The sequence below is a fragment of the Sparus aurata genome, unplaced genomic scaffold (genome assembly GCF_900880675.1).
Source record: "Sparus aurata unplaced genomic scaffold, fSpaAur1.1, whole genome shotgun sequence".
In the NCBI taxonomy this organism is placed as follows: Eukaryota; Metazoa; Chordata; class Actinopteri; order Spariformes; family Sparidae; genus Sparus; species Sparus aurata.
The window spans coordinates 21,522-49,216 of record NW_022045101.1 but is presented as its reverse complement, the minus strand read 5'-3'; the positions used below and the strand labels follow the sequence as shown (position 1 = coordinate 49,216).

The window sequence follows — 27,695 nt, the reverse complement described above, 5'->3', positions numbered from 1 at the left end:
TTAATCAGATGAACAGAGGTTCATCAACAATCAGTACACTGTAAAATGTGCCAACAGTTGGTTGCACAGTATTCATGTTGAATGATGTTTGGACCATCAGTGAACTGCAGTGGGTATCAGACTGGTCCACTACAAATGTACTGAGCCCTCTGACAGGAGACACTATTCTCTAACCCTGACCTCAACATCTTTAAGCTGCCTTTAAATCCTTCACTCAGCCAAACAAACAGCAGAAACTCTGCAGTATGACCCGGTCTGTTATCTACACTGGAACTGCTCAGTTGAAACTACATTGCTTGACCCAAGTGTCATCGGCAACTTCACATGGATCCCACGGCCCACTGAGCAGTCCAACCACCATCACTGTCTGTCTGGTTCGACTAGTCTCACCATAGTTAGCAGCCCTGGTGGTATGAGGAAACTTTCATGATAATCCATGAAAGGTTCCTCATACCACCATCTGTTGATGACAGATTTGACATCATGATCTCTTTGTTTAGTTGGCTCGCTAAACAGAAAGCCCCAGACACACACCAGTTCAGAGATTGAACTGCTAGCTGCACTGCTACCTGAGCAAAAGACTGCCTGACACGCAATGAATACGAAAAATCATCTTGTTTACATGCGCCATGCATGCACCTTGAGCATGCCAACATTTAGCCAATCGGATGAAGCCCCAGCAGTTTGGTTGTGATTGACAGGTTATGATGGCTGAGGGAGGAGAGTAAAGCGATGAAAATGTGGTCAATGAAGAGAAGAGACAGCACTTCTGCTATATGGACTTATTCTGGATTCAGGAGAGACGACGTGTTACAAACACAGGTACTGTGTAAAATATGCCGAGCTGTTGTTGCAACTTCTAGAGGAGACACAACCAACCTCCATTACTACCTGCAATACAACCATAAAGACCTACACCAACAATTCAAAACTAACGTTAGCTATCATTAACTGTATAGTTAATAATATGCAAACTTCAATATTTGTTTATTTATCACAAGTTATATTGTCATCGCAATATTGAACAGTGTGCGCACATCGCAGATTTTCCTCATATCATGCAGGCCTAATAGATAGATTTTAGATTTTAGTCTAAAAGTCATATGAAACACAATAGACCTATACCTTCTATAATGCAGAAATACATTTTGGTTTCATGATTAATTCACTTTTATTCAGGTATCATTGTTTTAATCATTCATTCAGCAACAACTGGGTTTTACACATTGTCTTGCCATTAAAGACTACATTGTCATTAATTCAATGAGGCTAGGATCAAAAAACAAACTCTTTCAGTCTGACGTCTGTTTTGAGTTAAGGGATAACGTGGTATTAGGCAGATTCATGTGACACAGGCAAAATCTGCTGAGTCAGAGTTCACAGGTGAGAGACAAACAAGTCACCCGCCCATCTTCAGTCAGAACAGAAACTCTCTCTCCTCCCTCTGCCAGGATAAAATAACAGGAAACAGCTGATCCAGCTCGGTCCTTCACTCACTCGTCTTCATCAAATCAAGATGAGAACGTTATTGTTGTTGCTTCTCTTCTGTCACATTTCATCACCAGGTAAGATCACATTTTAAACCTTTAAACTCTTTAAACCTCACAGTCCACTTGACTCTTTTGCTCTAAGTTAAGTTTTACTTCCAGTGGAGTAGCAAGAAACTGGACTTTGTGTTGGTCAGTGCAGAATTACGTGGGCCATCTTTTCCCAGAACAAAATAGGACTTATAAAACTTATTAAACAGACAGAGACAAACTGAAAAACTTTGCATCATTGTGCATCACAAATACAATAAGAGAAAATCATTGCCTGTACAACATGATACAACCAAAAGAGCTCAGTTCCAAGAGCAGCACATCGCCTCTACAGCGCACTCAGAATCTGATAATGTTGGACTTTGTAAACCCTGTGTGTCAAAATTGATTCTGAAATCATTTCCAAAATGTGACAAGTAAAAATCTAAACCATTTTGTTTGTAGTTGTTGGAGCAGGAACTGAGCCTCAAGGAGGCTCCTTATTAGTGCAATTTATAGATAAAAACATAAAAAAAACAATGATACTAGGATAAAATGAATAAAAAAACATAAATACCAAGCACACACCTCACATACACCATACTCATTATTGCACAGTCAGACACACATTCTTTTATGTCTTGATTGCATTCACTGTTGCTCTTGGGTAAAAACTGTTCTTGAAACTGTTTGTCCGGCATTTTATTGTCCTGTATCTCCTGCCAGAGGGCAGCAGTTCAAAGAGTTTATGTCCGGGGTGTGTTGGGTCCCTGGTGATGTTTTGAGCTTTTTTAAGGCACCTTGCACTGGAAAGTTCATCTATGAAGAAGAGAGCAGCCAGTGATCTTCTTGGCAGTGTGTATGACACTCTGGAGTGATTTCCTGAAGTCAGAGACCCTCTCCACATAGTCCTCGCTGATGCACAGTTATAGAATGCTTTCCGTTTTCTTCCTCCGGAAGTCTACAATCAGCTCCTTCGTCTTGGTGGTGTTAAGGACCAGGTTATTGTCCCTGCACCATCCAGTCAGCTGCTACACCTCCGCCCTGTAGGCTGACTCATTTTTGAAGACAGTACAGAAAAGTACAGAACAATTAGGGCTGGGCGATATGGTTTTAAAAATGTATCACTATGTAAGTGTTTCATATCAGTCGATATCGATAATTATTGATTCTTTTTTTTTTCCATTTCAAAAAAACCCTTTAAATGGTGACTACAGGTGAGATTTTTGAAAAAAAATAATGTTCAAGATTTCAGAATCAGAATCTAAGACATGAGACAAAATAGTGTAGAAGCTGACATTGCTGCTCGACAATATGTTAACGGGATAGTTCAGGTTTTTTTGAGTGGGGTCATATAAAGTACATATCTAGAGTTGGTCTTTTTCCTACCGTAATTGCCGATCAGCGCAGCCTCAGTTTGGAGGAGCAAAGGGCCGCTCCAGCCCAGACGCTCAGCTTTGTACTTCAGTGAACGGAGTCCAGATGCAAAGTGAACTTTAACCACCTAAAACAAGGCCCACCTAAAAAAAATCTAGTTATTACAAGTATATGTTGTATAGAGAAAATTCACACCGCTTAACATCGCCTCAGACCGACGATTTATTTTGGCACTACATTTTCTCAACCGTAAAACCTCCATATTCCTATGCATTAGCGCAACTGGGCCGTTGCGCTAATGCATAGGGATATGGAGGTTAAACGGTCTGTGTCTGAGATTGTAAAGTTTTGTTTTGATCGAAAGTAAACAGAGTTGCGTGCATAAGCCCCTCGTCCAGCAACTGGGCCTTGCACTGTATTTCGCTGCTCGCAGATCACCTGTTTCTAATGGAGTTCAGTGAAATTATCAAACGTATTTTCTATTGATATTGATCCCGTCTCTATCGCGATAGACATCTTTATTGTTTTATTGCCCAGCCCTAAGAACAGTTTCACATTATGTCTAAGTGTCTGCATTGGAGTGATAGAAAACCCAAATATGAATCCACTAACCCTCCCGACAACCCATGTCAGATGTTGTCACAATAAACAACTAAATTGTTACACAATAACATATAGCAACATAAGTGGAAATTAAAGTACTACAAGACAAAATAGAGTAAAATATTACATAAATACATAAATTACATAAATAAATGGGGTGGTTTCTCTCTCCTTCTAACTCTTAAGAAGCGTCCTCGGGATCATCATGAATAACAGTAAGACTATCACTAATATAAGCCAGCAGTGGGTCCCAAGTTTTATGGCATGCTCTCAAAGATCCCTTCTGCGAAAACCTTAATTTTTCTAACTAGACATTGTAAAATGTCACTTATCCAGCTGTTGTGAGTCGGGGGGAAACTGGTCAGCCTCGGGCAAGTCCAGAACATGTGTGCATGTATAACTAAAAATGTTTTGTCAAGCTTTGTCACATTGTGGTGGTGATTCCAGGAAGCCTTTGCCAAAAACTTCCATGAACAGCTTGGCAAAGAAGGTTGTGGGCCGTGGCCCCTCCACTGACTCGAGTATGCGAACCACTCTGATATTGTTCTGCAGACTTTGGAACTCAAGGTCGCTAACTATAGCTTTCCGCTAGTGTAGCTCAGGATGCCTCTAATGCCAAAAGGCGCTTGTCTTGTAAGTTAACATTTGCCTCGAGAGAGCTTAATTTCTGACCATGGTATGACACTGTGGTGTGAACGTGGTCCAACTTAGCTTCAAGTGTTGAAATGAAAGTTTTAACATCAGCGGAGAGGACTTGGCGGTGTTCTTCCAAGAGGTTAGCAATGGCCACCATGCTAAACTCGTCACCTGCCTCGTGTGAGGGATTGACCTTAGCATCCTGGTCTTTCATAGTCTGTCTGGTTGCATATGTTGACATATTTCAGTGGTGTGTCAGTCAAATAAGACAAAATCACTCGAATATTGCCGCTTTGTTGTGACTTTATGGGTCTTAAGACATGAGATTGTCAATTGTTGCTGGAGCGAGACTCAACGCGCATCTACTCCATCCCAGCCCTTGAAGTGTTGCTCGTGTTACTTGCACCCGCCCTTTCCCCTCTTCTTTTCTTCTCACCAGGTGCATTTGACGAGGGTGGTTATTCTGTTTTCGCCGTGGTCTATTTAAGAGATGCTGGAGGTGCCGCTCCCTCTCTGCTCTTCACTTCCTATCAGGTTCCCGTGCTGTCGGGTTCCAGGCTGTCTGCGCTGGAGGCAGTTTTTTTTGTTTTTGTTTTGTACTTTGAGGATGGAGGTCTGGTAGTCTGGTCTGTTTTCGGGGTATTAGTTTGGTAACTTAGATAACTATTTTTTTTTTTTACTTTAGGGAAGGAAATCTGGGTCCTACGATCCATGGCGTGGCTGGCCCGGACTCCCTTCATTCCTATGTTTATTTTTGCCGGACCTCCAGACTCTGGTAGTGTTAATTTTTGGTTGATTCATTTTTTGTTAATAAAATCTTGTGCTTAAATATATTTTCGGTTTGTGACTCATGAACATGATTTTTTTAAATGTTCTGTGATATAATGTACTTTGACAAAACTTGGCCCATTACTGACTACACACCTGCTTCAACTTGATCTGACTGTTTTAACTGAATCATACTGACTTCATCATATTTCTGAGTGGTGATGATGAGTGTGTGTTCATACTGAATGGAGGCTTTGTTCTATTTAGTGTACTTAAGAAGCTCCTTTGTTTGTCCTGCAGTGCTACACTCCATGAAGTTTTTCATAACTTCATCAACTGGAATCCCAAACCTCCTAGACTTTGTGGTAACACTAGAAGTTGATGAACTTCTGATGGGGTCCTGTGACAGCAACGAAAAGGTGGATCTAAAACAGAACATTGCTAAATCGTTCTTAACAGAGAATCCTGAGCAATTGGAGTGGTATAGAAAAATGTGTTTCCATGTGTTTCCAGTATACAAATCCTGGACTGACATTTTGATGAGTCTCTTCAACCAAACTGGAGGTACAGTATGCAACATGTTATAGCCTGTTTAACTTTTTACTGTTCTGCATCTTAGTTGTAAAGTGACCCAGGGCCTCAAGATACCAATCAGTTCAAACTCTAACATCATTTTACACATAACCTGAAATAGAGATTCATGTAAAGTAAACCATCATATCATTTTGTAATGATAATAATAATCTAAGTATTCATGAACACACACCGCTAAAAATAGCAGTCATCACACGATGTACAATGTTTTTAAGATCATCTTTAATGAATGTTTCATCTGTGAATCAGTGTTAATTACAGTCTCTGTCTCTGTCTCAGGTGTCCATGTTTTACAGATGGTGGGAGGCTGTGAGTGGGATGATGAGACTGAAGAGGTCAAAGGTTTCGCTCAGTTTGGTTATGATGGAGAAGACCTGTTGGCATTTGATCTGAATACATTTACATGGATCGCTCTAAGACCTGAGGCTTTCACCGCCAAACAGATATGGAACGCTGATGAAGATTTAAGAGAATATTATAAGACTGCTTTAACTCGGTTTTATCCAGAGTGGCTGAAGACGTATGTGGAGTATGGGAGGAGCGTTCTGCTGAGAACAGGTAGGATCACCTGACATGATGTAGTTTATTAGACACAGTGATCTTCATATAGGCTGCTCAGACTGAACTGTCATTGTATTATTAATCCAACCTGTCTGACATCAGCTTTTTTTGTAGTGCTTACATTTGTTTTAGTCCTGACCAATCACAGACATCTTTGGGTGACATCACTCAGCATCAAAGCTCAGACTGTGATGTCACAGTTAGTTTAAGGAAAGTGATTTTACAGTTTCAGTGTTTCACAATAGAAATAGTTCCACTGAACATTGACACTGTGATTGACGGCCTGACTGTGAATCATAAGAACAGACAGACATTGTTCTTCTCTGACTGTAGTGAGTGTCTTTAGTGGTGGTGTAGTTCCCTCCTCTGTCTGTATACAGATCATGTGGAGGCTGTGTAACAGATGTGTTGTTATGTACCCTGTCATTATTACACTGTGGTCTGGATACATGGATCACATTACTTGACCACCATCAACACTGTCATCCTGCTTTTTTAACCATCAATATTTATTCGGCCGACACTATTACAAACTGTTGCAGGTGTAAATTTTAAGGACGATTTTCAAAAAGTACAAATACAACCAATGAATACATTTCAAGAAAAAGAGGAACAAACAAGATGAACTTTCCAAAATGTTGGTATTTATATACCACATTTTAAGTATTCTACTCTCATGTCCTTATATTTTTTACATGTTAAGAGGAAGTGTATCTCTGTCTCTACCTCGCCTGTGGTGCAGTGACCACAGACTCTTTCCTCTGTTGGCAGTCAGGACTTCCTGTGTCGTCCTTCACTATGGTTGGACTGTGGTCACTGAGTCTGTTTGGTCAGGATCTGCTAATTTGTATTCATGGTTTGGCTTTCTCTGATTGGTGGCTGGAAAGCGGTGTTGGTCTGAGGTTGAACAGTGTTGGGTGTTGGTTGATCAGTAACTTTGGACCAGCTGACAGAATAAGTATCTTTTCTGGATTTACTTCTTGGGTTTGGAGTGACTGAAAGTTTACTGTGTGTGGAGGGCTCGATTTAAAATGTGACCAAAATTCACAACTTCTAATATTATTAATCAATTGGTAACGGCCTAATTCTGCCCTGCACGCATTGGTGGGTGTTCTTCTGTGGAGGATTAATTTGTCCCTACAGAATTCTGCATCTAGTTCTAGTGTAGTCCTGATAACCGAGCACAACCCAGAAGTCCCATTGAACTTAAAATCTGACCAGAGAAAGAAGAGTTGACTGGCGAGGACACACAAGCACATGGTCGACATGATTCACATCATGCTGCTGGTTTCACACTATTCCCCTCATCTACAGTTTGCAGCAGTGATGTGCCAACAAACATAGTATTGTAACAAAATAGTGCAAACGGAGTCTGCTAGCAAGTAAAAAAGGATGTATATGATGCATCATTTTTAATATTCTAAAAGGTTTGCAGATGTTTCTTAAGGAACAAAATACATCCAATACATTCAACATTTGCTTGAAAGCATTTTCACAACTTCTGTTATTGATTCCAAATATCATTTCTTCATCTTTCTTTTACCTTGTTACTTTTCCTCTCTCTCCTCTTTAATCTCTCCCTTTACTCTCCAGATCTTCCCTCAGTGTCCCTCCTCCAGAAGACTCCCTCCTCTCCAGTCAGCTGCCTCGCTACAGGTTTCTACCCTCACAGAGCCTCACTCGTCTGGAGGAAAGATGGAGAGGAGCTTCATGAGGAGGTGGACCACGGAGAGATCCTCCCCAACCACGATGGAACCTTCCAGATGAGTGTTGACCTGCACCTTTCATCAGTCACACCTGAAGACTGGACGAGGTACGACTGTGTGTTTCAGCTCTCTGGTGTGAAGGAGGACATCATCACCAAACTGGAGAAAGATCCGATCAGAACCAACTGGGGTAAGAGTGAGATCATCTTCAATAATAAACTAATTGATTGTTTTAATTTGTTCTAACCTGCTTCATCTGCACCAGTCTTAATTTATTGTATTCAACAGTGAAGCCCAGTAACATGACCGTCCTCGTCACTGCTGCAGTGGTTGTTCTTGTTCTCATTCTCATCGGTGCTGCTGGATTCATCGTTTACAAAAGGAAGAAAGGTGAGAGAGAAAAAGGAAAGATTTCACTACTTTGATTTCAGTCTTTGAGTTGATTTCTTTTATTCAGGTTGCAGAATTAAAACGATTATCAGAGACAGTAAATACAGTCAGCGCTAAACAGACTGAGTCAGTCTGAGTGAGTAGAAGAGAGGAATAAAGTGACTAAAGATAATCTGGCATTTACAACTGTGACTGAAATTATTTGTCTTGTTCTGATTTCAGCCATCAGCCCTCCATCTTGTAAGTAAAACTTACTTTGGTTCTATTTCAGCTGATCTGACTCACACTTCATGTTTTAGATTAAAAATGTTTGACATTATTGTGCAGATTAACCTTTTCAACATTGTTTCCTGTATTTATTGTTTATAAAAGTTCAATACAGGATGTTTGTTTCTGACCTGCAGCTGCTGACAACAGTGTAGAGATCCCTGACTGGCCAAATCCAGAGACCTGAATGACAAACACACTCAGTGACTCTCCTGGTGTCACTTTATTTAGCTTTGCTGAACTAAACGACAGTAATGCTTCTTGCACTAGAAGTAACGTTATATAAAAAGGACTGATTGAAAAGGTGGGACTGTTCTCCGTTATATGGCTCTGATTGGTTGTTTTATTGATTGTTGTTTTCTGTCAAATTCATACTCAAAACATTCAGGGGACTATTCTAACTTTAACTTTACAACTTCTACATTGATCCGTTCATAGAAAATATGTATTGTCATTATGTAGTAAGACACTTAGTAGTGGTAACGTTTAAGTCATGTGACCGTGATATTGTCTGTTACCAGCCTAACATTAACTAGAACCAGGGTGATGCTAACTTCAGCATACAAAAATATGTTATTGCTTCTTTTTGTGTTGATGTTTGTCTTTTCAATAAAATCCTCACATTTTAACAAGTTTGGTCCACATGCTCATTTGTGACGACACTTCAATATATTACCTGAACATTCAGTATTCTCACAGAGGATTTGAATGAGGAGATTGATATCAATGTGAACTCTGAGCAGAGTTAGCTCCCAGACAAGGTTAGCTTAGCTTAGCATGAACACTGAAGTTAGAGATTAAACAGAGAGCCAGTATCTCTGTTAAAGGAGCCTTCTGACAACTAAACAGCTGACTGACTGATGTCCTGTAACGCTTCACCTGTGAGGAGGTCATAAGATACGTTTAGAAAGAAAGAGAAACAGACTGAGACTGAGAGACTCAGAGTGAGATACATGTTGAAACATGTTTATTCACAGTAGTGATCTGAGCTGATGGTTAACACAAACTAAATGTACAAGCAACATAAAACAATAATATAAATGACTTAAACACAGAGGAACCCTGAGAGAAAATGATTAAATGTTACTATATAATACTCTAAATAATCAATATCACCTGTTTCTGTGTGATTCCTGACTGTTTGCTGCTCATCCTTCACTAACATCTACATGGTAATACTTAGAAATCTGTCTGCTTCATCTTAATCAATGTTAGTTAATATTGTTAATTAGTAGCAGCACGTTATATGATTGACAGCAACCAAGCAACCTAAAACCTGTAGCCTGTTCCTGATAGGTGCATGGAAATATGTGACATCACATGTTTTCCCCCATTAGAGCTCTGCCCACTTCAAACATGCAGCACGTGATTCTGGAGAAACATAGTTGATTGTTGAGTCTCATTCCCAGGTCATCAAATACCAGAGCTTTGGGTCGGGCAGCTGTGAAACTCTCAGCCTCTATTTCATACATGTCTTTGCTGCCATCTAACGGCTGTTTAGTGGTATTATATACAGTATTACAAACAGGGCTGTGACACTTGTATTGTGGAGCCTGATTCCCTTTCAAGTGGATAAAATAAATATCTCACACACACTGGGTACTTTAAGGAATCCAGGTTTGACTGGTTCTGTCCAAACTGAAACCTTTGTAGAATATATGTGCTCTGTGGTATTTCTGTCTACTTTGCTTCAGTTGAAGTCGAGGAGCTGCTGAATGATTTCAGTGGCATCTCTGTGCAAAGATCATTGTTATCATGGTGTTATCTACTGTCTGATGTAGAATAAGTTATAGGTGGTGATACAAATGTACATGGGGACACATTCTCTGAGATCTTCACTAAACACTGAGACCAAGATCATGTAAATTCACCTGATAGTTGTGGAGCTATTTTTGTGTATGTCTGTGTAGACATGCCACACCTACCAGCACCATGTTTACTTCACAATATGTTTAAAAAATAAATACTTTTACACTTTACATTTATAGAATAACTTCAGGAATTTAGTCGTCGTGAAACTGATAATGATCGTGTAAAATAATAGTAATATTACCTCTCATATATGAACAGTTTATTTGCAAGAAATGTTTTTTTTTTTAAATATATATATATTTCTACAATGAATAAACAAACGGGAAACATATAATTTAGGACAATAGTAAGACAACAGTAGAGCAAATTACGTCTACACTGATATGAATGCAGTTTAATATCCTATATCATATAGCCCATTTCGTTTCATCTCCGTTTTCAATGCGTAACGCATAAAACACTTTGTAACTGTGTTTTGTTGCCATACAAATAAAGACTATAATGATCTTATATTGTTAGTGTGGAGGACTGTTTGTCAATCAGGGTAATTCTCACACGTGTAGCAGATATTACCTAATAGATGGGTATATAAAGGCATGTATTTACAATGCGTTATGGCGCACAATGGCTGCTTTGGCACTGTTGGAGGATGTGGCAAACGGAAGGATATGGAGGGAGCGGAACTTCAGAGACCAGCGAGATCCACTGGCCAACAGTGACGAGTGGCTGATGAGCCGTTTCCGACTCCCACGAGCTGTCCTCTTGGATCTATGTGCGGTATTGGGCCCAGCGTTAGAGAGGAGCACCCACAGAAACCACGCCGTGCCAGTCCCGCTTCACAGGGCAGTTTCTGTCTTTTTGGGGGCCCTATGCAAGATGCTGTTTGGGGGCCCCTATTTTGTCAAACTACGATGGATAGATTCGTAACCCTTTTGGGTGATCCATAAAGATGCAACAATCTATTACATTTTAAGAGGAAAACAGGCTAGAGTCGTGAGAACCTCTCTCAAATTAAAATCAAACATCTTAAGTTGACCCACACTAGTAAGTTGAACTGATAGAAAATGATAATACAGGTAAACAATAGGGATCCTTGATAGGTCAATAAATGAAACTGATGGAGTGTTCCTCAATTTTATTTTTTTTAAGTTGACATTAAACATATAACATACATACACCCAAAACTAAAGTTAAAGTTGTATAGAAAATAAAATGTGCTATTACTTAGAAATGAAAATCACAATGAGCCAGCATCCATATCAATAAGCAAACAATACAAACAAAAAAACTAACAAGAATAATACTGCTGAGGTAGTAAGGAACCTTTCAAATGTAACACAAGCCCTTCAGGACCAACACAATAAACCAGCATACAATAAAAATGCAACAATGAAAACAAACCAACAATAAAAACAATACTTTAAAGGAACCATACAGAACTATATAACACAATCACACCACTTTGTGATGATTATCAGTATCATCTGAGTCTTGTGTTTTAAGCAGATCTACCCTAAGCCCCTCCTCAAAATTTCTGCCTCCTTGCCAGCATATGAGAGCTGCTTACCAGTCTCTGGTGCTGAAGGCGGCAGTGCTGCTTCCTGTTCTGCGGCTCCAAAATACTTCAGAATTGCTCCTGCAAAGACGAAACTCCTCAGGTTACCAAGCAAAACAGATCCTAAGAAAATATTCATACTGTATAATTGAGTTATGTTACACTAATGGAGAAATTCATAATCTGTTTTTATTTTAAACCTTATATACAGCACAGTGTCCCTTTAAAGCATGCACCCAATTTCAAAGTTGTCACTTTTAAGCAGTTTCAAAGAGTTATCAGACAAAGATAAATGACTGATGAGCTTTATGTGATATTGAAGGAATATCTTAGTTTATATTTCACAGAGTATTACGAAGTGAACTACTTGCTTAACTGATGATTTAGTCTTAACTTATATTCTGTGGGCAGAACTAACGGTCCTATATAGTATAGTTCACTTTAAATTGACTTTAATTTGTGTTATCATGATTCTTTTGAATAAAACAAAGTAATACATCAAACACATAACTAAACTGTAGGAATGTAGGCAAATGTGTTCAGGTTACACTGTCACAATAAATATTCTGATAAATGTGGAAAAGAAAGACGCAACTAGCTCAGTAGAGTTAAAAATAATCCACTGAGAGCAATAATCTACTGCCACAATAGTCCATAATCATCCACAGTAGGCTTCATATGCATTAGGGTTGTTTAGCACACTTCACATTAGAGACGTACAAACTGAGGAAACACTAAAATTGATAAATTAATCATAAAAACAATCCTAAAGTGATGTTATGTGACAAATATTGAGGAGCAGAGGAGGTCTATGACAGAGCAGCAGCTCTACTGGATGAGGATACAGCAGACATGACAGATAGAGGTCATGTTTCTATTTGTCTGTTTTTAATATCCCTCTTTTACGTGTGTGTGTGTGTGTGAGAGAGAGTGGTTGCAGGTGTGTCTGATTGTAGGTTGCCCTGTGGCGCTGATTGGCCGCTTCCCTGGAGCCATAAGTTTAAAGGCCAGCTCCTCCCAGTTCCTGCAGGCTCTCCTCTGCTGTCCCAGACTGCCAGCAATGTGTGACTGTGATAAAAATATCTGTTAATAAAACTATTGAAAAATGCTTTGCTGCTGGTGGTGCTTGGTAAGAGGGGAGTCTCACACTCTTGTTGCACCAGGGTTTCCCCTAGGCCCTGGTCGTAACAATTGGGGGCTCGTCAGGGATCTGAATGTCCATGAGGTGAGGTAGATGTAGTTTGTGTAATTGGCCTTTAGTTAAGTGTAGTGGTCATCTCTTTTGTTAAGTTGTTGCTAGGGTTAGGGTTAGGCATGTTGTGTGTCTGTCTGAGCACCCTGACCAGTACGCTGCCGGGCATTTTCAAGAATTTGCCACCTTTTGTTATTTTGCCTTTCTTATTTTTGGTGGTAATCCTGAGTGGGGGTACGCTTCAGTGATTCGCAGTTGACTAGATTCCTGGTCTTCGGTGATTCAGTGAGTTCAGCGTTTAAAGACGCCTCGAGCTCGGCAAGCCACTGAAGACTAGCTAGGAGAGTTAGCCACCTTTTGTAGGCAGGTCAAGTTGGGGTGTCTCTACAATTTTCCTTCGTTTATACTTTGCACAGCAACGTAGTTCTGTGTGAGATGGCTGCTTTTGTGTTGGTCACGTTGTGATGTGTGGCCCTAATTAATACTTGTGTGCAGTAACTTTTTGTGACCTATTGGTTGTGGTAACTGGACTCCACTTTTGTTGGGTCACTTGTGGTTGCAGCTTAGGTGTAAGCTGGCAACATTTGTGTGTAGTGTTGACTATACAGTGATGCCTTTTGTGTGGTGGCTGTTGCAGTCCACTTTTGGTGTGGTCAAATAGGTGTTACTGATTTAGTGTATTAATTAGTAAGATTGGCATGGTGTCACTCCCCAGATCAGTGGATCTTGAGTGGTGGATGTGGCTTCCCAGTTTGTCTGGTCACTTTTGTCTCTTTTTGTTACACTCCTTTTACAGTAACGTGTGGTTGGAGATCACAAGGTGTCCATTTTGGGTGTGGTAGTGGCAGTTCACTTTTGTCGGGTCACTTGTGGTTGCAGCTTAGGTGTAAGCTGGCAACATTTGTGTGTAGTGTTGACTATACAGTGATGCCTTTTGTGTGGTGGCTGTTGCACTCCACTGTGTTGGGCACCTGTTGCTGTTTTTGGTGTGCCTGTCTCCGTTACCACAGTTGGTGCATTTGCTTTTTGTGTTCTCTTCTCATGGTGGTGGCCATTTTGTTTGTGGGAGTGGCACCCACAGACTTGATTTTGGTCCTGTGCAGAAGTGTTTTCATGTAGAATGGTTTTAAAAGGGAACAGACTTGTGATTGCTCATCACCCGATTGCATGCCATGAACTTGAACATTACTTTAGGGAGAAATGTTCAGTTTTAAGGGAGGAGGTGTTACGACCCTAGAGGTCATGTTTCTATTTGTCTTTTTGTTCTATTTTTCTATTTTGTTTTTAATATCCCTCTTTTACGTGTGTGTGAGAGAGAGTGGTTGCAGGTGTGTCTGATTGTAGGTTGCCCTGTGGCGCTGATTGGCTGCTTCCCTGGAGCTATAAGTTTAAAGGCCAGCTCCTCCCAGTTCCTGCAGGCTCTCCTCTGCTGTCCCAGACTGCCAGCAATGTGATTGTGATAAAAATATTTGTTAATAAAACTATTGAAAAATGCTTTGCTGCTGGTGGTGCTTGGTAAGAGGGGAGTCTCACACTCTTGTTGCGCCAGGGTTTCCCCTAGGCCCTGGTCCTAACACCCTCCCTCACAAATATGATGCCAACGAACTGGACCTGCTGTGATTCACCAAAACGGGTTTCACTTCAGTCAATCAGTGTTATGGCCTTCACATGTGAGATACATTTTATTTTAGCCCCTCCAACCCACATCATGAAAAAAAAACCTTACCTTTATTCAGCTAGTGTTTTTCTTCATCTAGTTTCTTCTTTTTTCTGCACCAGATGAATACGTTAGTTTGGACGCCATGCCGTTAATGACCTGAACTTACGGCTCGGCGCAATTCCCCGCCCCCTCCTAGTTTAGTAGTACTGGTCGTCATAGCAACGCGGCGTGGTAGACACCAGATCTGACCAATCAGCGGGCCAGGTGTCAGGTCCTTTTCACAACTTTTCCTTCGGATCATTCCTCAGGTATTGCAGCTGACCTTGCAACTTGAGGGGGCCCCCTAGTGGCGCGGGGGCCCTATGCACCCGCATAGTACGCTTATAGCAAGAAACGGCTCTGCAGGTGAGTTTACATGATCATGGTCTCAGTGGATAGTTCAGATCTCAGAGAATGTGTCCTCATGTACATTTGTATCACCACCTATAACTGATTCTACATCAGACAGTAGATAACACCATGATAACAATGATCCTTTGCACAGAGATGCCACTGAAATCATTCAGCAGCTCCTCGACTTCAACTGAACCAAAGTAGACAGAAATACCACAGAGCACATATATTCTACAAAGGTTTCAGTTTGGACAGAACCAGTCAAACCTGGATTCCTTAAAGTACCCAGTGTGTGAGAGATATTTATTATTATTATTAACAGTCAGGAGTCACACAGAAACAGGTGATATTGATTATTTAGAGTATTATATAGTAACATTTAATCATTTTCTCTCAGGGTTCCTCTGTGTTTAAGTCATTTCTATTATTGTTGTATGTTGCTTGTACATTTAATTGGTGTTAACCATCAGCTCAGATCACTGCTGTGAATAAACATGTTTCAACATGTATCTCACTCTGAGTCTCTCAGTCTCAGTTTGTTTCTCTTTCTTTCTAAACGTATCTTATGACCTCCTCACAGGTGAAGCGTTACAGGACATCAGTCAGTCAGCTGTTTAGTTGTCAGAAGGCTCCTTTAACAGATACTGGCTCTCTGATTAATCTCTAACTTCAGTGTTCATGCTAAGCTAAGCTAACCTTGTCTGGGAGCTAACTCTGCTCAGAGTTCACATTGATATCAATCTCCTCATTCAAATCCTCTGTGAGAATACTGAATGTTCAGGTAATATATTGAAGTGTCGTCACAAATGAGCATGTGGACCAAACTTTTCAAAATGTGAGGATTTTATTGAAAAGACAAACATCAGCACAGAAACAAAGAACAACACATTTGAGTTTAACATTCATTCATGTTCATCAATGTAAAGGAATTTACATGTTTAGTCTCATCAGTTCATAGTCATACATTTGTCCCGAGCAATCTGCTCCACTACATCAGCGCCTCAGTGGTGGAACAAACTCCCGACCAATGTCAGGACAGAAGAGTCACTCGCCATCTTTTCGCAAAAAGACTCAAGATTCGCTTGTTCAGAAACAACCTTGACCCTGCATAGCATGACTCCATCCCACCCCCCTACCTCCCACTCTGCTCACCACTCATACGAGAGACACACTGGCTCAAGGCATGGACAGGCCATCTGGCGTACTGGGCCGACGCACATTTTGGGTGCCCCTCCCCCTTGACCAAGGTTATCAAATTTTGCAATTTGAGCTGACCAGAGTTGGAGAGGAGTGGAAATGGATAAACCACAACAGCGCCAGGGGGGCACAGAGAAGCTACGAGAAAAAAGGCTAAAAAGCCAACAAGAGGACGCAGCAAAATGTGCTTAAATTACTGATATGTTTGTTATTGCAGCCACAAGTTCAACTGTGGCAGCAGGTGCAGGGCCGGAGAAGGAAGGAGAATTAGCTATTCAGGTGGATTTGGAGGAGAAGCCCAGTAAGAAATAGCTGAAATGTTAGCAGAATGAAGAGGGACGTTTCATGTAGGGAGGGCGGAGGGCTGGTGTGTGTGTGTGTGTGTGTGTGTGTGTGAGAATTGCCTTTGTTTTCAAATAATGCTATGAGAAGTACAGTGTGATTTTAGCTTGACATAAAGTTACAGTTTGCAGGTACTACAGCTTAATTGTCATTTAATATTAGTAAAACATTGCTTTGCCAAAATGATGATTTATCATTGATAGGTAACCAGAAAAATAACACTAGTGAAATTAACATTCCTGCCTCGCTCTCTTTCTCTGTGTTCAGTCAAGCCAGACTGTTGAAAAAGGAGTGCAGGAGTCACAGGGAGATCAGGCACTATTTTAGCCGCCCTCATTCCACAAAGAGGCAGGAATTTATTAAGTTTCACCTACGACAGGATGCCACAAACCCTGTCCTCCAGAGCTTTAATTTGTTTTGTTTGCCTTGTTTTTAACAAGCCCAATGATCCAAGTACTTTCATTAGAGGCATGACAGACTGGAGGCATGTGCACCAAAGAATAGAGGAGCATGAGAGAGGCGTCGCACACCAGAGCAAGCACTGGTCACCTCCTTGAAGGAAGACAGCTGGCAGGACACCGTGAGCAGGTTAAGAAGAGTTGGAACGTGTAGTGGAGGTTGTGAAAGTCGTACGGAAGAGAGGCGTCAGCTACAGGAAGGAGCACAATGAATCTGCATACACTTTGGACAACGACAGTCTCGGCCATGGCAATTCCTTAGAACTAATTATACTGTTGGGGAAATATGATGTGTGCTTAAAAGAGCACCTCAGCAGTGTAACTGAAACAAGCAGTCAGATCCATGCTTCAGGCACACAAGGCAGAGGCTCTCTGATCACCCTCCTGTCCAACACAACTGTGAATGCAGTAATCGATGCTATCAAGCATTTAACTGAAGAGAGCATCTCTGCAGACATCAAGACAGCAGGGCTGTTTCTGTGCAGCTTGACACAACTCAAGATATTACAGGGAAAGATCAGTGTTCTGTGATTTTGAGGTACATCATGGTTGCGGGACATCTACAGCACAACTACAGGACAGCTGTTTGTGACTCTGTTAATTTAAGTACTTGAGCGGCTGAAGTTGGACATCGGCCTGTGCATCGGCAACTCCACAGAAGGAGCCTTTACGACATTGCTGTGTTCATCAAGGAATCATTTACTAGAGTGAGTGTGTGGGAGACTGAGAGCCAGGACAAGAGGCACAAATGCATTTCACCAATTGGAGAGACGAGATGGTGGGCCAAACATGATGCCCTGAGGAAAGTGTTAGGAAACTATGGCAGACCTCATGGCGGCCTTTTTGTAGAAGTGGTATCCAAACTCTCTGCCATAATGAAGCATCAAATGCACAAAACAAAGCCAAAGGATACCAAGATGACTTACTCCGATATGAAACTGTGCCAACAGCTCAGTGATTTCTCTATATATTTGAGTTCACCTCACCACTATCAACATACCTACAAACTGGAGGAATGGACTTCCTCTCAGAACATAACATGGTAACCACAACACAAGATTCACTGAAAGAGACAGCAAGAGATTTCCCGGCCATCAAAGATGCAGCTGACTGTTTTGTCCATTGGGCAAATTAAAAGCTAGAGGAGCAGGATGAGCTAGATGTGGAAGTGGAGGCTGCACTGCCTCAGAAAAGGATGAAGAATGCCAGGAGAGATGGCCCAGGATGAAAGCCTCAGTGATTCAGGAAAGACCTGTCAGGTAAATATTCACCACCAGATTCTTCATAGAGCTGTTGAGGCCATGCACAAAAGATTCCTAACCCATGGCACCGTGTATGCAGATGTATCCCTCCTACATCCCAAATCTTCCCCCTTATCCACACCAGTGCTCTGCTTAAATCTGTACTTGAAGGACTCAGCAAGTGCCGAGTTGTGTATGACAGCAGGGCAGGAGGGCAACTGTTACCAATCTACAAACTGAACTGAGAAACTTGGCACAGCAATGGGACAGGCCGGTACAACCGCCCTTGGATGACGACGCAACTAGAGCAATTGAAAAGGAATCAGATGATCAAGAAAAGATCGACATAATCAGCAAAACCTGTGTCTCTTGCAAAGACTGCTGCCTGTGCTGCTACAAAATCCTTCTCAGATATAACATGCCGATTTGGGTTGGCATACAAGTTTTTGCTGACCCTGTCAATAACTAAGGTAGCCTGTGAGCGGTCATTTTCAACCCTCGCTACATCAAAAACAGAGTGAGGAGTTGCCTGTCTGCCTTTCTGTTGATGGCCACTGAAAAGGATGTCCTTGTGTGCCTTGATACTGACACAGTGAGTGACAGAGTTACAGAGAAGAGTGAATTAATGAAGAAACTACTTCTGTAAGGTGAGATTTATGATAAATGAATAAAAGTGTGTTAAATTAGTGGATTAAATTACATTTTTTGACAGAAAGTAATGTGATTATTGTTCTCTCCTCTCTCAGGGTACCCTTGCTGCTTTCAGTTGTAATCATGTATATCTGTCATTCAGGTCTCTGGATTCATTTACATTTAGTGCATTTATTAGCACTTGTATCCAAAGCGAAGTACAGTAATTAATAAATACATTCATATACTGATGGCAGTGGCTGCCATGCAAGGCGCCAACCAGCACATCAGAAGCAGGTTGGGGTTCAGTAACTTGCCAAAGGACACTTCAACATGCAGACCAGCTGCTGAGAGAGCTCTGTGCTGTTGTCAGGAGCTGCAGGTCAGAAACAGAAAGATAGATAGATATATACGTATACTTATATCTACTATATTTATCCAGAGTAAGTATCAAGTAGTAGTAAGTAGTAAACATCCCATGTTGTGCTTTGTTTATATAAACATTTATAAACAAACTTTTATAAACAATAAATACAGGAAACAGTGTTGAAAAGGTTCATCTGCACAATAATGTGAAACATGTTTTAATCTAAAACATGAAGTGTGAGTCAGATCAGCTGAGATAGAACCAAAGTAAGTTTTACTTACAAGATGGAGGACTGATGGCTGAAATCAAAACAAGAAAAATAATTTCAGTCACAGTTGTAAATGCCAGATTATCTTTAGTCACTTTATTCCTCTCTTCTACTCACTCAGACTGAGTATCTGTTTATACTCAGTCTGTTGAGTGCTGACTGTATTTACTTTCTCTGATGCTTGTTTTAATTTAGCAACCTGAATTAAAGAAATCAAAGTAGTGAAATCTTTCCTTTTTCTCTCTCACCTTTCTTCTTTTTGTAAACGATGAATCCAGCAGCACCGATGAGAATGAGAGCAAGAACAACCACTGTAGCAGTGACGAGGACGGTCATGTTACTGGACTTCACTGTTGAATACAATAATAGTTTATTATTACTGTTTTTGTTGTTGTTCCCATGCACTCCCCTTCAGCACCCTCTGATCTCACTCTTACCCCAGTTGGTTCTGATCCGATCTTTCTCCAGTTTGGTGATGATGTCCTCGTTCACACCAGAGAGCTGAAACACACAGTCGTACCTCGTCCAGTCTTCAGGAGTGACTGATGAAAGTTTCAGGTCAACACTCATCTGGAAGGTTCCATCGTGGTTGGGGAGGATCTCTCCGTGGTCCACCTCCTCATGAAGCTCCTCTCCATCTTTCCTCCAGACGAGTGAGGCTCTGTGAGGGTAGAAACCTGTAGCGAGGCAGCTGACTGGAGAGGAGGGAGTCTTCTGGAGGAGAGACACTGAGGGAAGATCTGGAGAGGAAAGAGAGAGAGATTAAAGAGGAGAGAGAGGAAAAGAAACAAGGTAAAAGAAAGATGAAGAAATTACATTTGGAATCAATAACAGAAGGTGTGAAAGTGGTGATGGTGGCCAAGTAATGTGCTCCATGTATCCAGACCACAGTGTAATAATGACAGGGTACATAACAACACATCTGCTACACAGCCTCCACATGATCTGTATACAGACAGAGGAGGGAACTACACCACCACTAAAGACACTCACTACAGTCAGAGAAGAACAATGTCTGTCTGTTCTTATGATTCACAATCAGGTCATCAATCACAGTGTCAATGTTCAGTGGAACTATTTCTATTGTGAAACACTGAAACTGTAAAATCACTTTCCTTAAACTAACTGTGACATCACAGTCTGAGCTTTGATGGTGAGTGATGTCACCCAAAGATGTCTGTGATTGGTCAGGACTAAAACAAATGTAACCACTACAAAAAAGCTGATGTCAGGCAGGTTGGATTAATAATACAATGACAGTTCAGTCTGAGCAGCCTATATGAAGATCACTGTGTCTAATAAACTACATCAGTTCAGGTGATCCTACCTGTTCTCAGAATGTCCTTCAAATCCTCCACATACGTCTTCAGCTGCTCTGGACACATCAGAGTAAAAACGGTCTTATAGCGTTCGCTTAAATCTTTACCAGCTTCCCATCTCAGTGTGATGTTGACAGCCTCAGGTCTTAGAGCGATCCATGTAAATGTATTTGGATCCAATTCCAAGAGGTCTTCTCCATCATAACCAAACCGAGCGAAACCTTTGAGCACATCAGTCTCATCATCCCACTCACAGCCCTCCACCGTCTGTAAAACATGGACACCTGAGACAGAGACAGAGACTGTAATTAACACTGATTCACAGATGAAACATTTCATGCGATCATGAATCAGATTATTATCAGTAGTTTGTGTTTAACAGCTTCAACAACAAGTCTAACTAGCAGCTGATTAATGTTGACATGATGAATGACAGGTAGTGGCTGGACCACTGAAGACAAACTGATATGATGGTTTACTTTACATGAATCTCTATTTCAGGTTATGTGTAAAATGATGTTAGAGTTTGAACTGATTGGTATCTTGAGGCCCTGGGTCACTTTACAACTAAGATGCAGAACAGTAAAAAGTTAAACAGGCTATAAGATGTTACATACTGTACCTTCACTTTCAATGAAGAGACTCATCAAACTGCTTGTGTAGGCTTTGAGGGAGTTTGGCAGAACCTGGAAACACCGATGTCTGTAAGACTCCAACCGCTCAGGAGACTTTATGAAGAATAAGTTAGCAATGTCATGTTTCACGTCCATCTTTTTGTTGCTGTCACAGTACACCATCAGAAGTTCATCAACTTCTACTGTCGCCACAATTTCTGGGATGTTTGGGATTCCAGTTGATGCAGTTATGAAATGCTTCAGGGAGTGTAGCACTGCAGGACAAACAAAGGAGCTTATTAAGTACACTAATCATAAATAATGTGCAGGACAAACAGCTTCCAATCAGTATGAACACACACTCATCATCACCACTAAGAAACATGATGAGTCAGTGGGATCCAGTTAAAACAGTCTGATCAAGTTGAAACAAAAGTGAAACCAAACTTGGAGCAAAGGAGTCGAGTGGAATTTAAAGGTTTAAAATGTGATCTTACCTGGTGATGAAACGTGAGAGAAGAGAAGCAACAACAATAACGTTCTCATCTTGATGTGATGAAGACGAGTGAGTGAAGGACCGAGCTGGCTCAGCTGTTTCCTGTTGGTCATCCTGGCACAGGGAAGTGAGAGTGTTTCTGTCCCAAGAATAAATAGTCCAGACCGCCTCCAAGTGATTCAGTCCTCATCAGCCCCCCTCACATTAAGTAACATATTAACAGTGTCATCAGCTTTTCAACTCCCTCACTTCCTTCCTTTTTTCACACAACTACGGTGAATAAAAATAAAAACAGACAAAAGAACCTCGAGTCAGAGATTGGATCAGATAAAAATGTTTGTTTTTTCTGAGTCTCTGAGTTCAAGTGAGCAACACTTAACGGTAAGACTTGCATTCATGCTGGCATCTTTTAAAAGTGAATTAGTTATAAATCGGTCAAAATGGGTGGCAGCTGTCGACCAGGGGTAGAGCCAGCGTCTCATTTCAGAAGGTTGCTGGTTCGATCCCCCTGGTCTGCATGTTGAAGTGTCCTTGGGCAAGATACTGAACCCCCAAACTGCTCCTGATGAGCTGGTTGGCACTTTGCATGGCAGCCACCACCATCAGTGTGCGAATGTGTGTATAAATCACTCTAAGTCACTTTGGAAAAAAGTGTCTGATAAATGCCCTAAAAACATAAATCACCCTCATGAATGAACCATACATCAACAACTGTCTGATTTTACACATTAACCATGATTTTGGTTAACCATTAACCTTCATTTTGATGAAGGAGAGTCTGGTGATGAGTCTTAGAGCTCTGATAGCAGAGGAGGAGCAGAGAGTCGCTGAAGACGAGAACACGACAATACATGTCCTTCAATCAAAGACACAGCCAGTGAGAAGAACCAGTAGTTTGAGATCATTGTGGAAAAGATTCACCGAGCTCTTCAAAACCTGACGAGTGGAGGACAGTGCCTGTGACGATGCTGTCGCAGCTGATAACTACGACTCAGTGGTTATAACTGTCACCTTAGTGGAGCGACCATGTTCTCTGGGTTTCTGTATGGGTTTTCTCTGGCTGCTCCAGTTCGCCCACTAGCATTTGCTAACGTCCATCCTTGATCTTCCAATTTCCGGCCCCGCCACCGACCATTTCCTTCTTCAGTGTCTACCCCTCCTTCAACTACTCCAGTAGCTGGAGCAAGAACATGGTGCCAATTCCGCTCTTTACAGAACAGCATCTTGTTTCTTTTAGGATGACCAACTCTCTCCCTCATCCAATCAGATTTTCTAAAGAGTCAGCTGAGAGGATGTAGTTTCTGGGCTCTCTTCATCAAAGGTGTTGGTGTGTAGTTTGATGATAAAAGAACTCTGTGGAGGCCAGGCTGGGGGGAATGATGATGCAATCTTTATTGAAACAAATCTCAAGCCAGTGTCCGAACCAGATGCGTCCGCCCTCTGGTGTTCTCAAATCTATGGCAAAGCAATGCCAAAATGCTTCGCCCTCTGCCCTTTCAGAAATCCTATCAAGCCTTCAATCTTAGGAAATCTACCAATTACCACCTAAACGTCTCTACCCGCGCAGGCCTTTTTCTTCGAAGTGGTTACTTTGGTGGGTTGAGGGTAGGGTTGGGTATCGTTTGAATTTGAACGATTCCGATTCCGATTCCGATTCCTTGTTTCGATTCCGGTTCCTAACGATTCTCGATTCCGATTCTTTTAAGAGGCAGGGTCACAAAAGTTAAGGATATTTTAAATGAGCTACCCAACCAACAGACTTTCTGAATGAAATAGTCTAAACTTCTCCATCAATTTTAATTCTATGAACTTTTTACTTTTTATGAACTTTACTATGAATTTCTCACAGGGCTGTTTTCAACTACAGTATAAATATCAAATCTATGAACTTGAGTATAAATATTATAAATTATGAATACGTTTTCACTTTCCTCAAGAGAGCTTTATTTTTGTAAACGTCATGAAAACACATTTACACATGAGTGTATGATGCTGCAGGTACTTAAACATATTACTGTGCTCCCACTGATGGGCTAACCTGGTGCAGAATTGCAAATAAACAATAAGAAACAACTTGTAAAACCCAGTCCAGATTAGCAGCAGTATGAAATCAGAAACAGTTCTTGTTTAGGAAAATGATCATATCTGCCTTCTCGGGCAGGATGCGGGAGCGTTCTGGACAGATAGTGTCTCCTGCTGTGGAGAACACACGTTCGCTGGGTGTAGAAGAAGCTTGAACGCATAAATAGGAGAAAGCGAGATCTGACAGCAAAGGATAAGTCTTTTGTTGGTTCCACCACCATGCAGCAGGGTCCTCAGACATAAGGACCGGTGGAACTTCCTGGTATATCTGAAGCTCTCTCTCCACTCGTTTCTTGATGGACATGGAGCTCTGCTGTGACACTATGTTCTGTGCCTCTTCCTCAGCGAACAGCTCCTCCAGTGGAGTCTTCCTGGGGAGTTTGCAGGGAGGCTGTTGCTAAAATACAAAACAAAAGGTTCATCAGTATTATCACTAAAAAAGGGAAAACCTCCATTAAAGGCATGATTATTATTTAAATTGAAAACCTATATAATATCAACTATCATATACTCACACTCTCCTGCTCATCCTCATTCTCAGACTGCATGGAGTCCCCATCAGCTCCACAGTCTTCCTCTGTTGACTACAAAGAACATAATTAGCATTTAAATCTTAGATTTTAATAGCTGAAAAGGACAGTTGTGCATGAATGACATTTCACCTGTTCAATCAGCTTTCTCTGGATCTGGTCCCAGATGGTGTCATCATCCAATTTATGTTTAAAGCGTGGATCCAACGCAGTGGCCACTTGGAGAAAGTTTCTGATCTCATCATTCTGCAAAACACATTTGTTGTTCTTTAAATGTTTTAACAAGCCATGTGATATTTCTATTCTTCAACAATTTCTTTCCAGATGCCCTGCCTCAGTCACTTACCTGGTAGCGCTTGGATAGGTTTGCCAAAACCTGTTTTTTAAGGTTTGACACAAAGACTGTGTCTCCATCTTTTACAGCAAGGTGTGCCTCAAGCTTTTTGAGGATAGGCAGAATCTGTCCGCATGTGGGACTCTTTTCGGACGACACACAGAGTGTTGAGGTGTAGAGCACCTTCATCAGGTTGATGAAGTCTTCAGCTTTCTTAAAATCCTCCTCAGTTAGCCGAGCAAGTCTGTATGAAAAATAATTAAGAACACATAGATTGGAGTTAGAAATATTCCCTTTTTTCCTAACAAAACACCTAACATAGGCACTCCCTACATTAGCTCTAATACTGTTCTTTGAATTCTTATTTTGCGTGTACTGGTATTTTTTGTCTAAGCTTGTCTATCTATCTCTACCTGTCCCTGTCCATATTTTTTCTCAGCCGTTGATCCAAGCTGGCTGCTTGAATTGCAGGGTACTGCTCTGTGAATCTCTCCAGCATTAGGTACAGAGAGTTCCAGCGTGTTCTCACATCAAGTATGAGTGAGTGTCGGGGCAGCTCTGATAAAAACAAGAACATCAATTTGAAGTCATTTAGCAGATGCTTTGCATCCTAGGAGACAAACAATATTTTTGTATAATTGGACTCAAATACTGTAGTACTACTCTGCTGAGCTCATAAATAATAATAAGATCAGACATATAAAGTCATTACATGTCAATGCACAACAGTTAGATAAAGTGAACTTTGTGTGTCTTACGTAGAAGTTCTTGCTTCTCTTGGAGAACCACCTTGGCCATCAAGCACCTCTTCATCCACACAACAATGGTTCGGACCTTGGCCACCCACTGACTCACAGAATTTAGGGAGTATATACTTTGTGCTGCTAAATTAAGTGTGTGGGCAAAACAGCACAATTTCACAAATCGCAGGTGCTTAATAGCCACATCCATGTTGGCAGCATTATCTACAGTGACTGCTACAATTTTATCAGATATGCCAAACTCTGTCAGAACATCACTGATTTCCTCTGCAACAACACAACCGGTCTGTGCTTTGTACACAGCCTTTGTTTTTAGCACTTTTTGCTGCATTTTGCCCTCCTCTATGTAGTGTGCTGTGATGGTGAGGTAGTGGTCCTGTGTGATGCTACTCCAGCCATCACATGTGAGTGCAACAGAGCTGACTTCACTGAGCTCTGTAATAATGTTGGACTTCTCAACCTTGTACCACGATGGGATTAAAGTGTTTGACAGGTAGTCCCTGGAAGGTGGTGTGTATTTGGGGTTTAGAGTTTTCACCATGTCCCTGCAAACATATACAAACATATAATATTGTTGTTACTGTTTAGCTCAGTATCAATTAGCTTAGCTCTATCGTTATTGCTTAACTAACCTAAATGTTGGTGATTCCACCTCTGAAAAAGGATGCAGCCTTTTGACGATGTGTGCAGTGACCTTTCTGTGGCACTCTTCCTTTTGCTGCACCGACATCTTCCCCTTTGCCGCTATAGTGAACGGAGTAGGCTCAGCACATCGCGGAGTCGTGGAGTCACCAGCCTGGCTAACGTTAGCAATCTCAGGTCGTAAATTGTCTATGAAAAAATACGTGGGCTAATTTGTTAGCTGCCTCAATGTTGGCGCAAGACATATTATTTATTGAATATGTATTGTTTTACTTACCGGATTCGGACTGCAGTGCAGTCACTGCGGTGCCACGCTGGGGGTCGGAGCCGGAGCCAGAGCCAGAGGAAGAGGAAGAGGCAGCGGTGGACGGTCGGCGCAGCGCGTCAAAGACGGGGCACACATTTATTTCTACTCCATGAACTCGGGAGAGGTGCTTTTTCATGTTCGTCGTGCACCCTCCTATGCACGAAACAATTCGGTCGCAAGCGTTGCATTTTGCCGAGATTTTTGTCTTTTTCGAAAAGTGAAGCCACACTTTAGACCGCCGACGCAGGCTATCCATGCTGGACTCGCTCGGTTAGCAAACACTTCCGGTGGACGCTTCTTCGTGGGTGTTCAGCGGCTTCTTCTTCCGGTCGGCGGACTGGGTATCGAAACTTGGAATCGAAATTTAAACTTTTGAACGATTCCGGGAGAATTGGAAAGTAAGTCCCGGTTCCAATCGATACTCGATACTCGATACCCAACCCTAGTTGAGGGTCCATCTGTCCAGTCAGCTAGAAAAGGTGTTGGTCTGCTCATCTCCCATAAATGACTAAATCTGTTACTGTCACCCCTTTGGTATTGTATCCCAAAATGACCTAAATGAGGGGTCAAACTCTGTTTTAGTCCTCTATAGTGGACTTGTCTTCTGCTAACCTTTGACACACATACAGCTGAATACTGACTCCAAGGTCCCTTGGAGCTGTTAGCCCCACCGTCTACAGTCTTTAACTCACACAAGGTGGAGGAACAGGGTAATTTTAAACTGAGTCGAATAAGATATCAGAATGTGTTGCAGTTCAGATACCTCAAGGAAAAATTATATTCTTTAAATTCTTGAAGTTATTCTAAAAATGTAAAGTGTGAAAGTATTTATTATGTAAACATATTGTGAAGTAAACATGGTGCTGGTAGGTGTGGCTTGTCTACACAGACATACACAAAAATAGCTTCACAACTATAAGGTAATCACCACCTATAACCTATTCTACATCAGACAGTAGATAATACCATGATAACAATGATCCTTTGCACAGAGATGCCACTGAAATCATTCAGCAGCTCCTCGACTTCAACTGAACCAAAGTAGACAGAAATACCACAGAGCACATATATTCTAC

General features: G+C 41.4%; 3 protein-coding genes across 3 annotated transcripts; 1 reads left to right on the top strand and 2 right to left on the bottom strand.

Annotated features, from left to right (window-relative positions):
• Positions 1-4,851: 4,851 nt before the first annotated feature.
• Positions 4,852-8,970, top strand: LOC115577534 (major histocompatibility complex class I-related gene protein-like). Its single transcript, XM_030410423.1, has 7 exons — positions 4,852-4,908; positions 5,202-5,465; positions 5,775-6,053; positions 7,650-7,952; positions 8,051-8,152; positions 8,375-8,392; positions 8,557-8,970. The coding sequence occupies exons 1-7, from the start codon at positions 4,878-4,880 to the stop codon at positions 8,604-8,606; spliced, it is 1,047 nt and encodes a 348-aa protein (XP_030266283.1). The 5' UTR covers positions 4,852-4,877; the 3' UTR covers positions 8,607-8,970.
• Positions 8,971-19,789: 10,819 nt separating this feature from the next.
• Positions 19,790-22,097, bottom strand: LOC115577562 (BOLA class I histocompatibility antigen, alpha chain BL3-7-like; the record flags this gene model as incomplete). The annotated part of the gene is made up of 5 exons (XM_030410443.1): positions 21,965-22,097; positions 21,476-21,742; positions 20,862-21,137; positions 19,972-20,274; positions 19,790-19,884 (listed from the first exon to the last, which is right to left on the bottom strand). Coding segments are annotated over exons 1-5 (1,053 nt in total), but the record flags the coding sequence as incomplete, so codon positions are not given.
• A 1,786-nt stretch (positions 22,098-23,883) lies between these two features.
• LOC115577559 (zinc finger BED domain-containing protein 1-like) lies at positions 23,884-27,062 on the bottom strand. The gene is made up of 8 exons (XM_030410440.1): positions 26,590-27,062; positions 26,303-26,501; positions 25,668-26,215; positions 25,323-25,467; positions 24,922-25,153; positions 24,708-24,821; positions 24,561-24,629; positions 23,884-24,442 (listed from the first exon to the last, which is right to left on the bottom strand). Exons 1-8 carry the CDS (start codon positions 26,873-26,875, stop codon positions 24,074-24,076), a joined length of 1,962 nt encoding a protein of 653 aa, XP_030266300.1. The 5' UTR covers positions 26,876-27,062; the 3' UTR covers positions 23,884-24,073.
• Positions 27,063-27,695: the final 633 nt, after the last annotated feature.

Coding starts and splice junctions, on each gene's coding strand:
- LOC115577534 (XM_030410423.1), top strand. CDS start 4,878: ATGTTTATTTTTGCCGGACCTCCAGACTCTG. Junction 6,054..7,649: donor GAGCGTTCTGCTGAGAACAG/GTAGGATCACCT, acceptor TTTACTCTCCAG/ATCTTCCCTCAGTGTCCCTC. Junction 7,953..8,050: donor TCCGATCAGAACCAACTGGG/GTAAGAGTGAGA, acceptor TGTATTCAACAG/TGAAGCCCAGTAACATGACC.
- LOC115577559 (XM_030410440.1), bottom strand. CDS start 26,875: ATGGATAGCCTGCGTCGGCGGTCTAAAGTGTGGCTTCACTTTTCGAAA. Junction 25,154..25,322: donor AAAAATATGGACAGGGACAG/GTAGAGATAGAT, acceptor TTTTTCATACAG/ACTTGCTCGGCTAACTGAGG. Junction 24,443..24,560: donor ATGAGGATGAGCAGGAGAGT/GTGAGTATATGA, acceptor TTTGTATTTTAG/CAACAGCCTCCCTGCAAACT.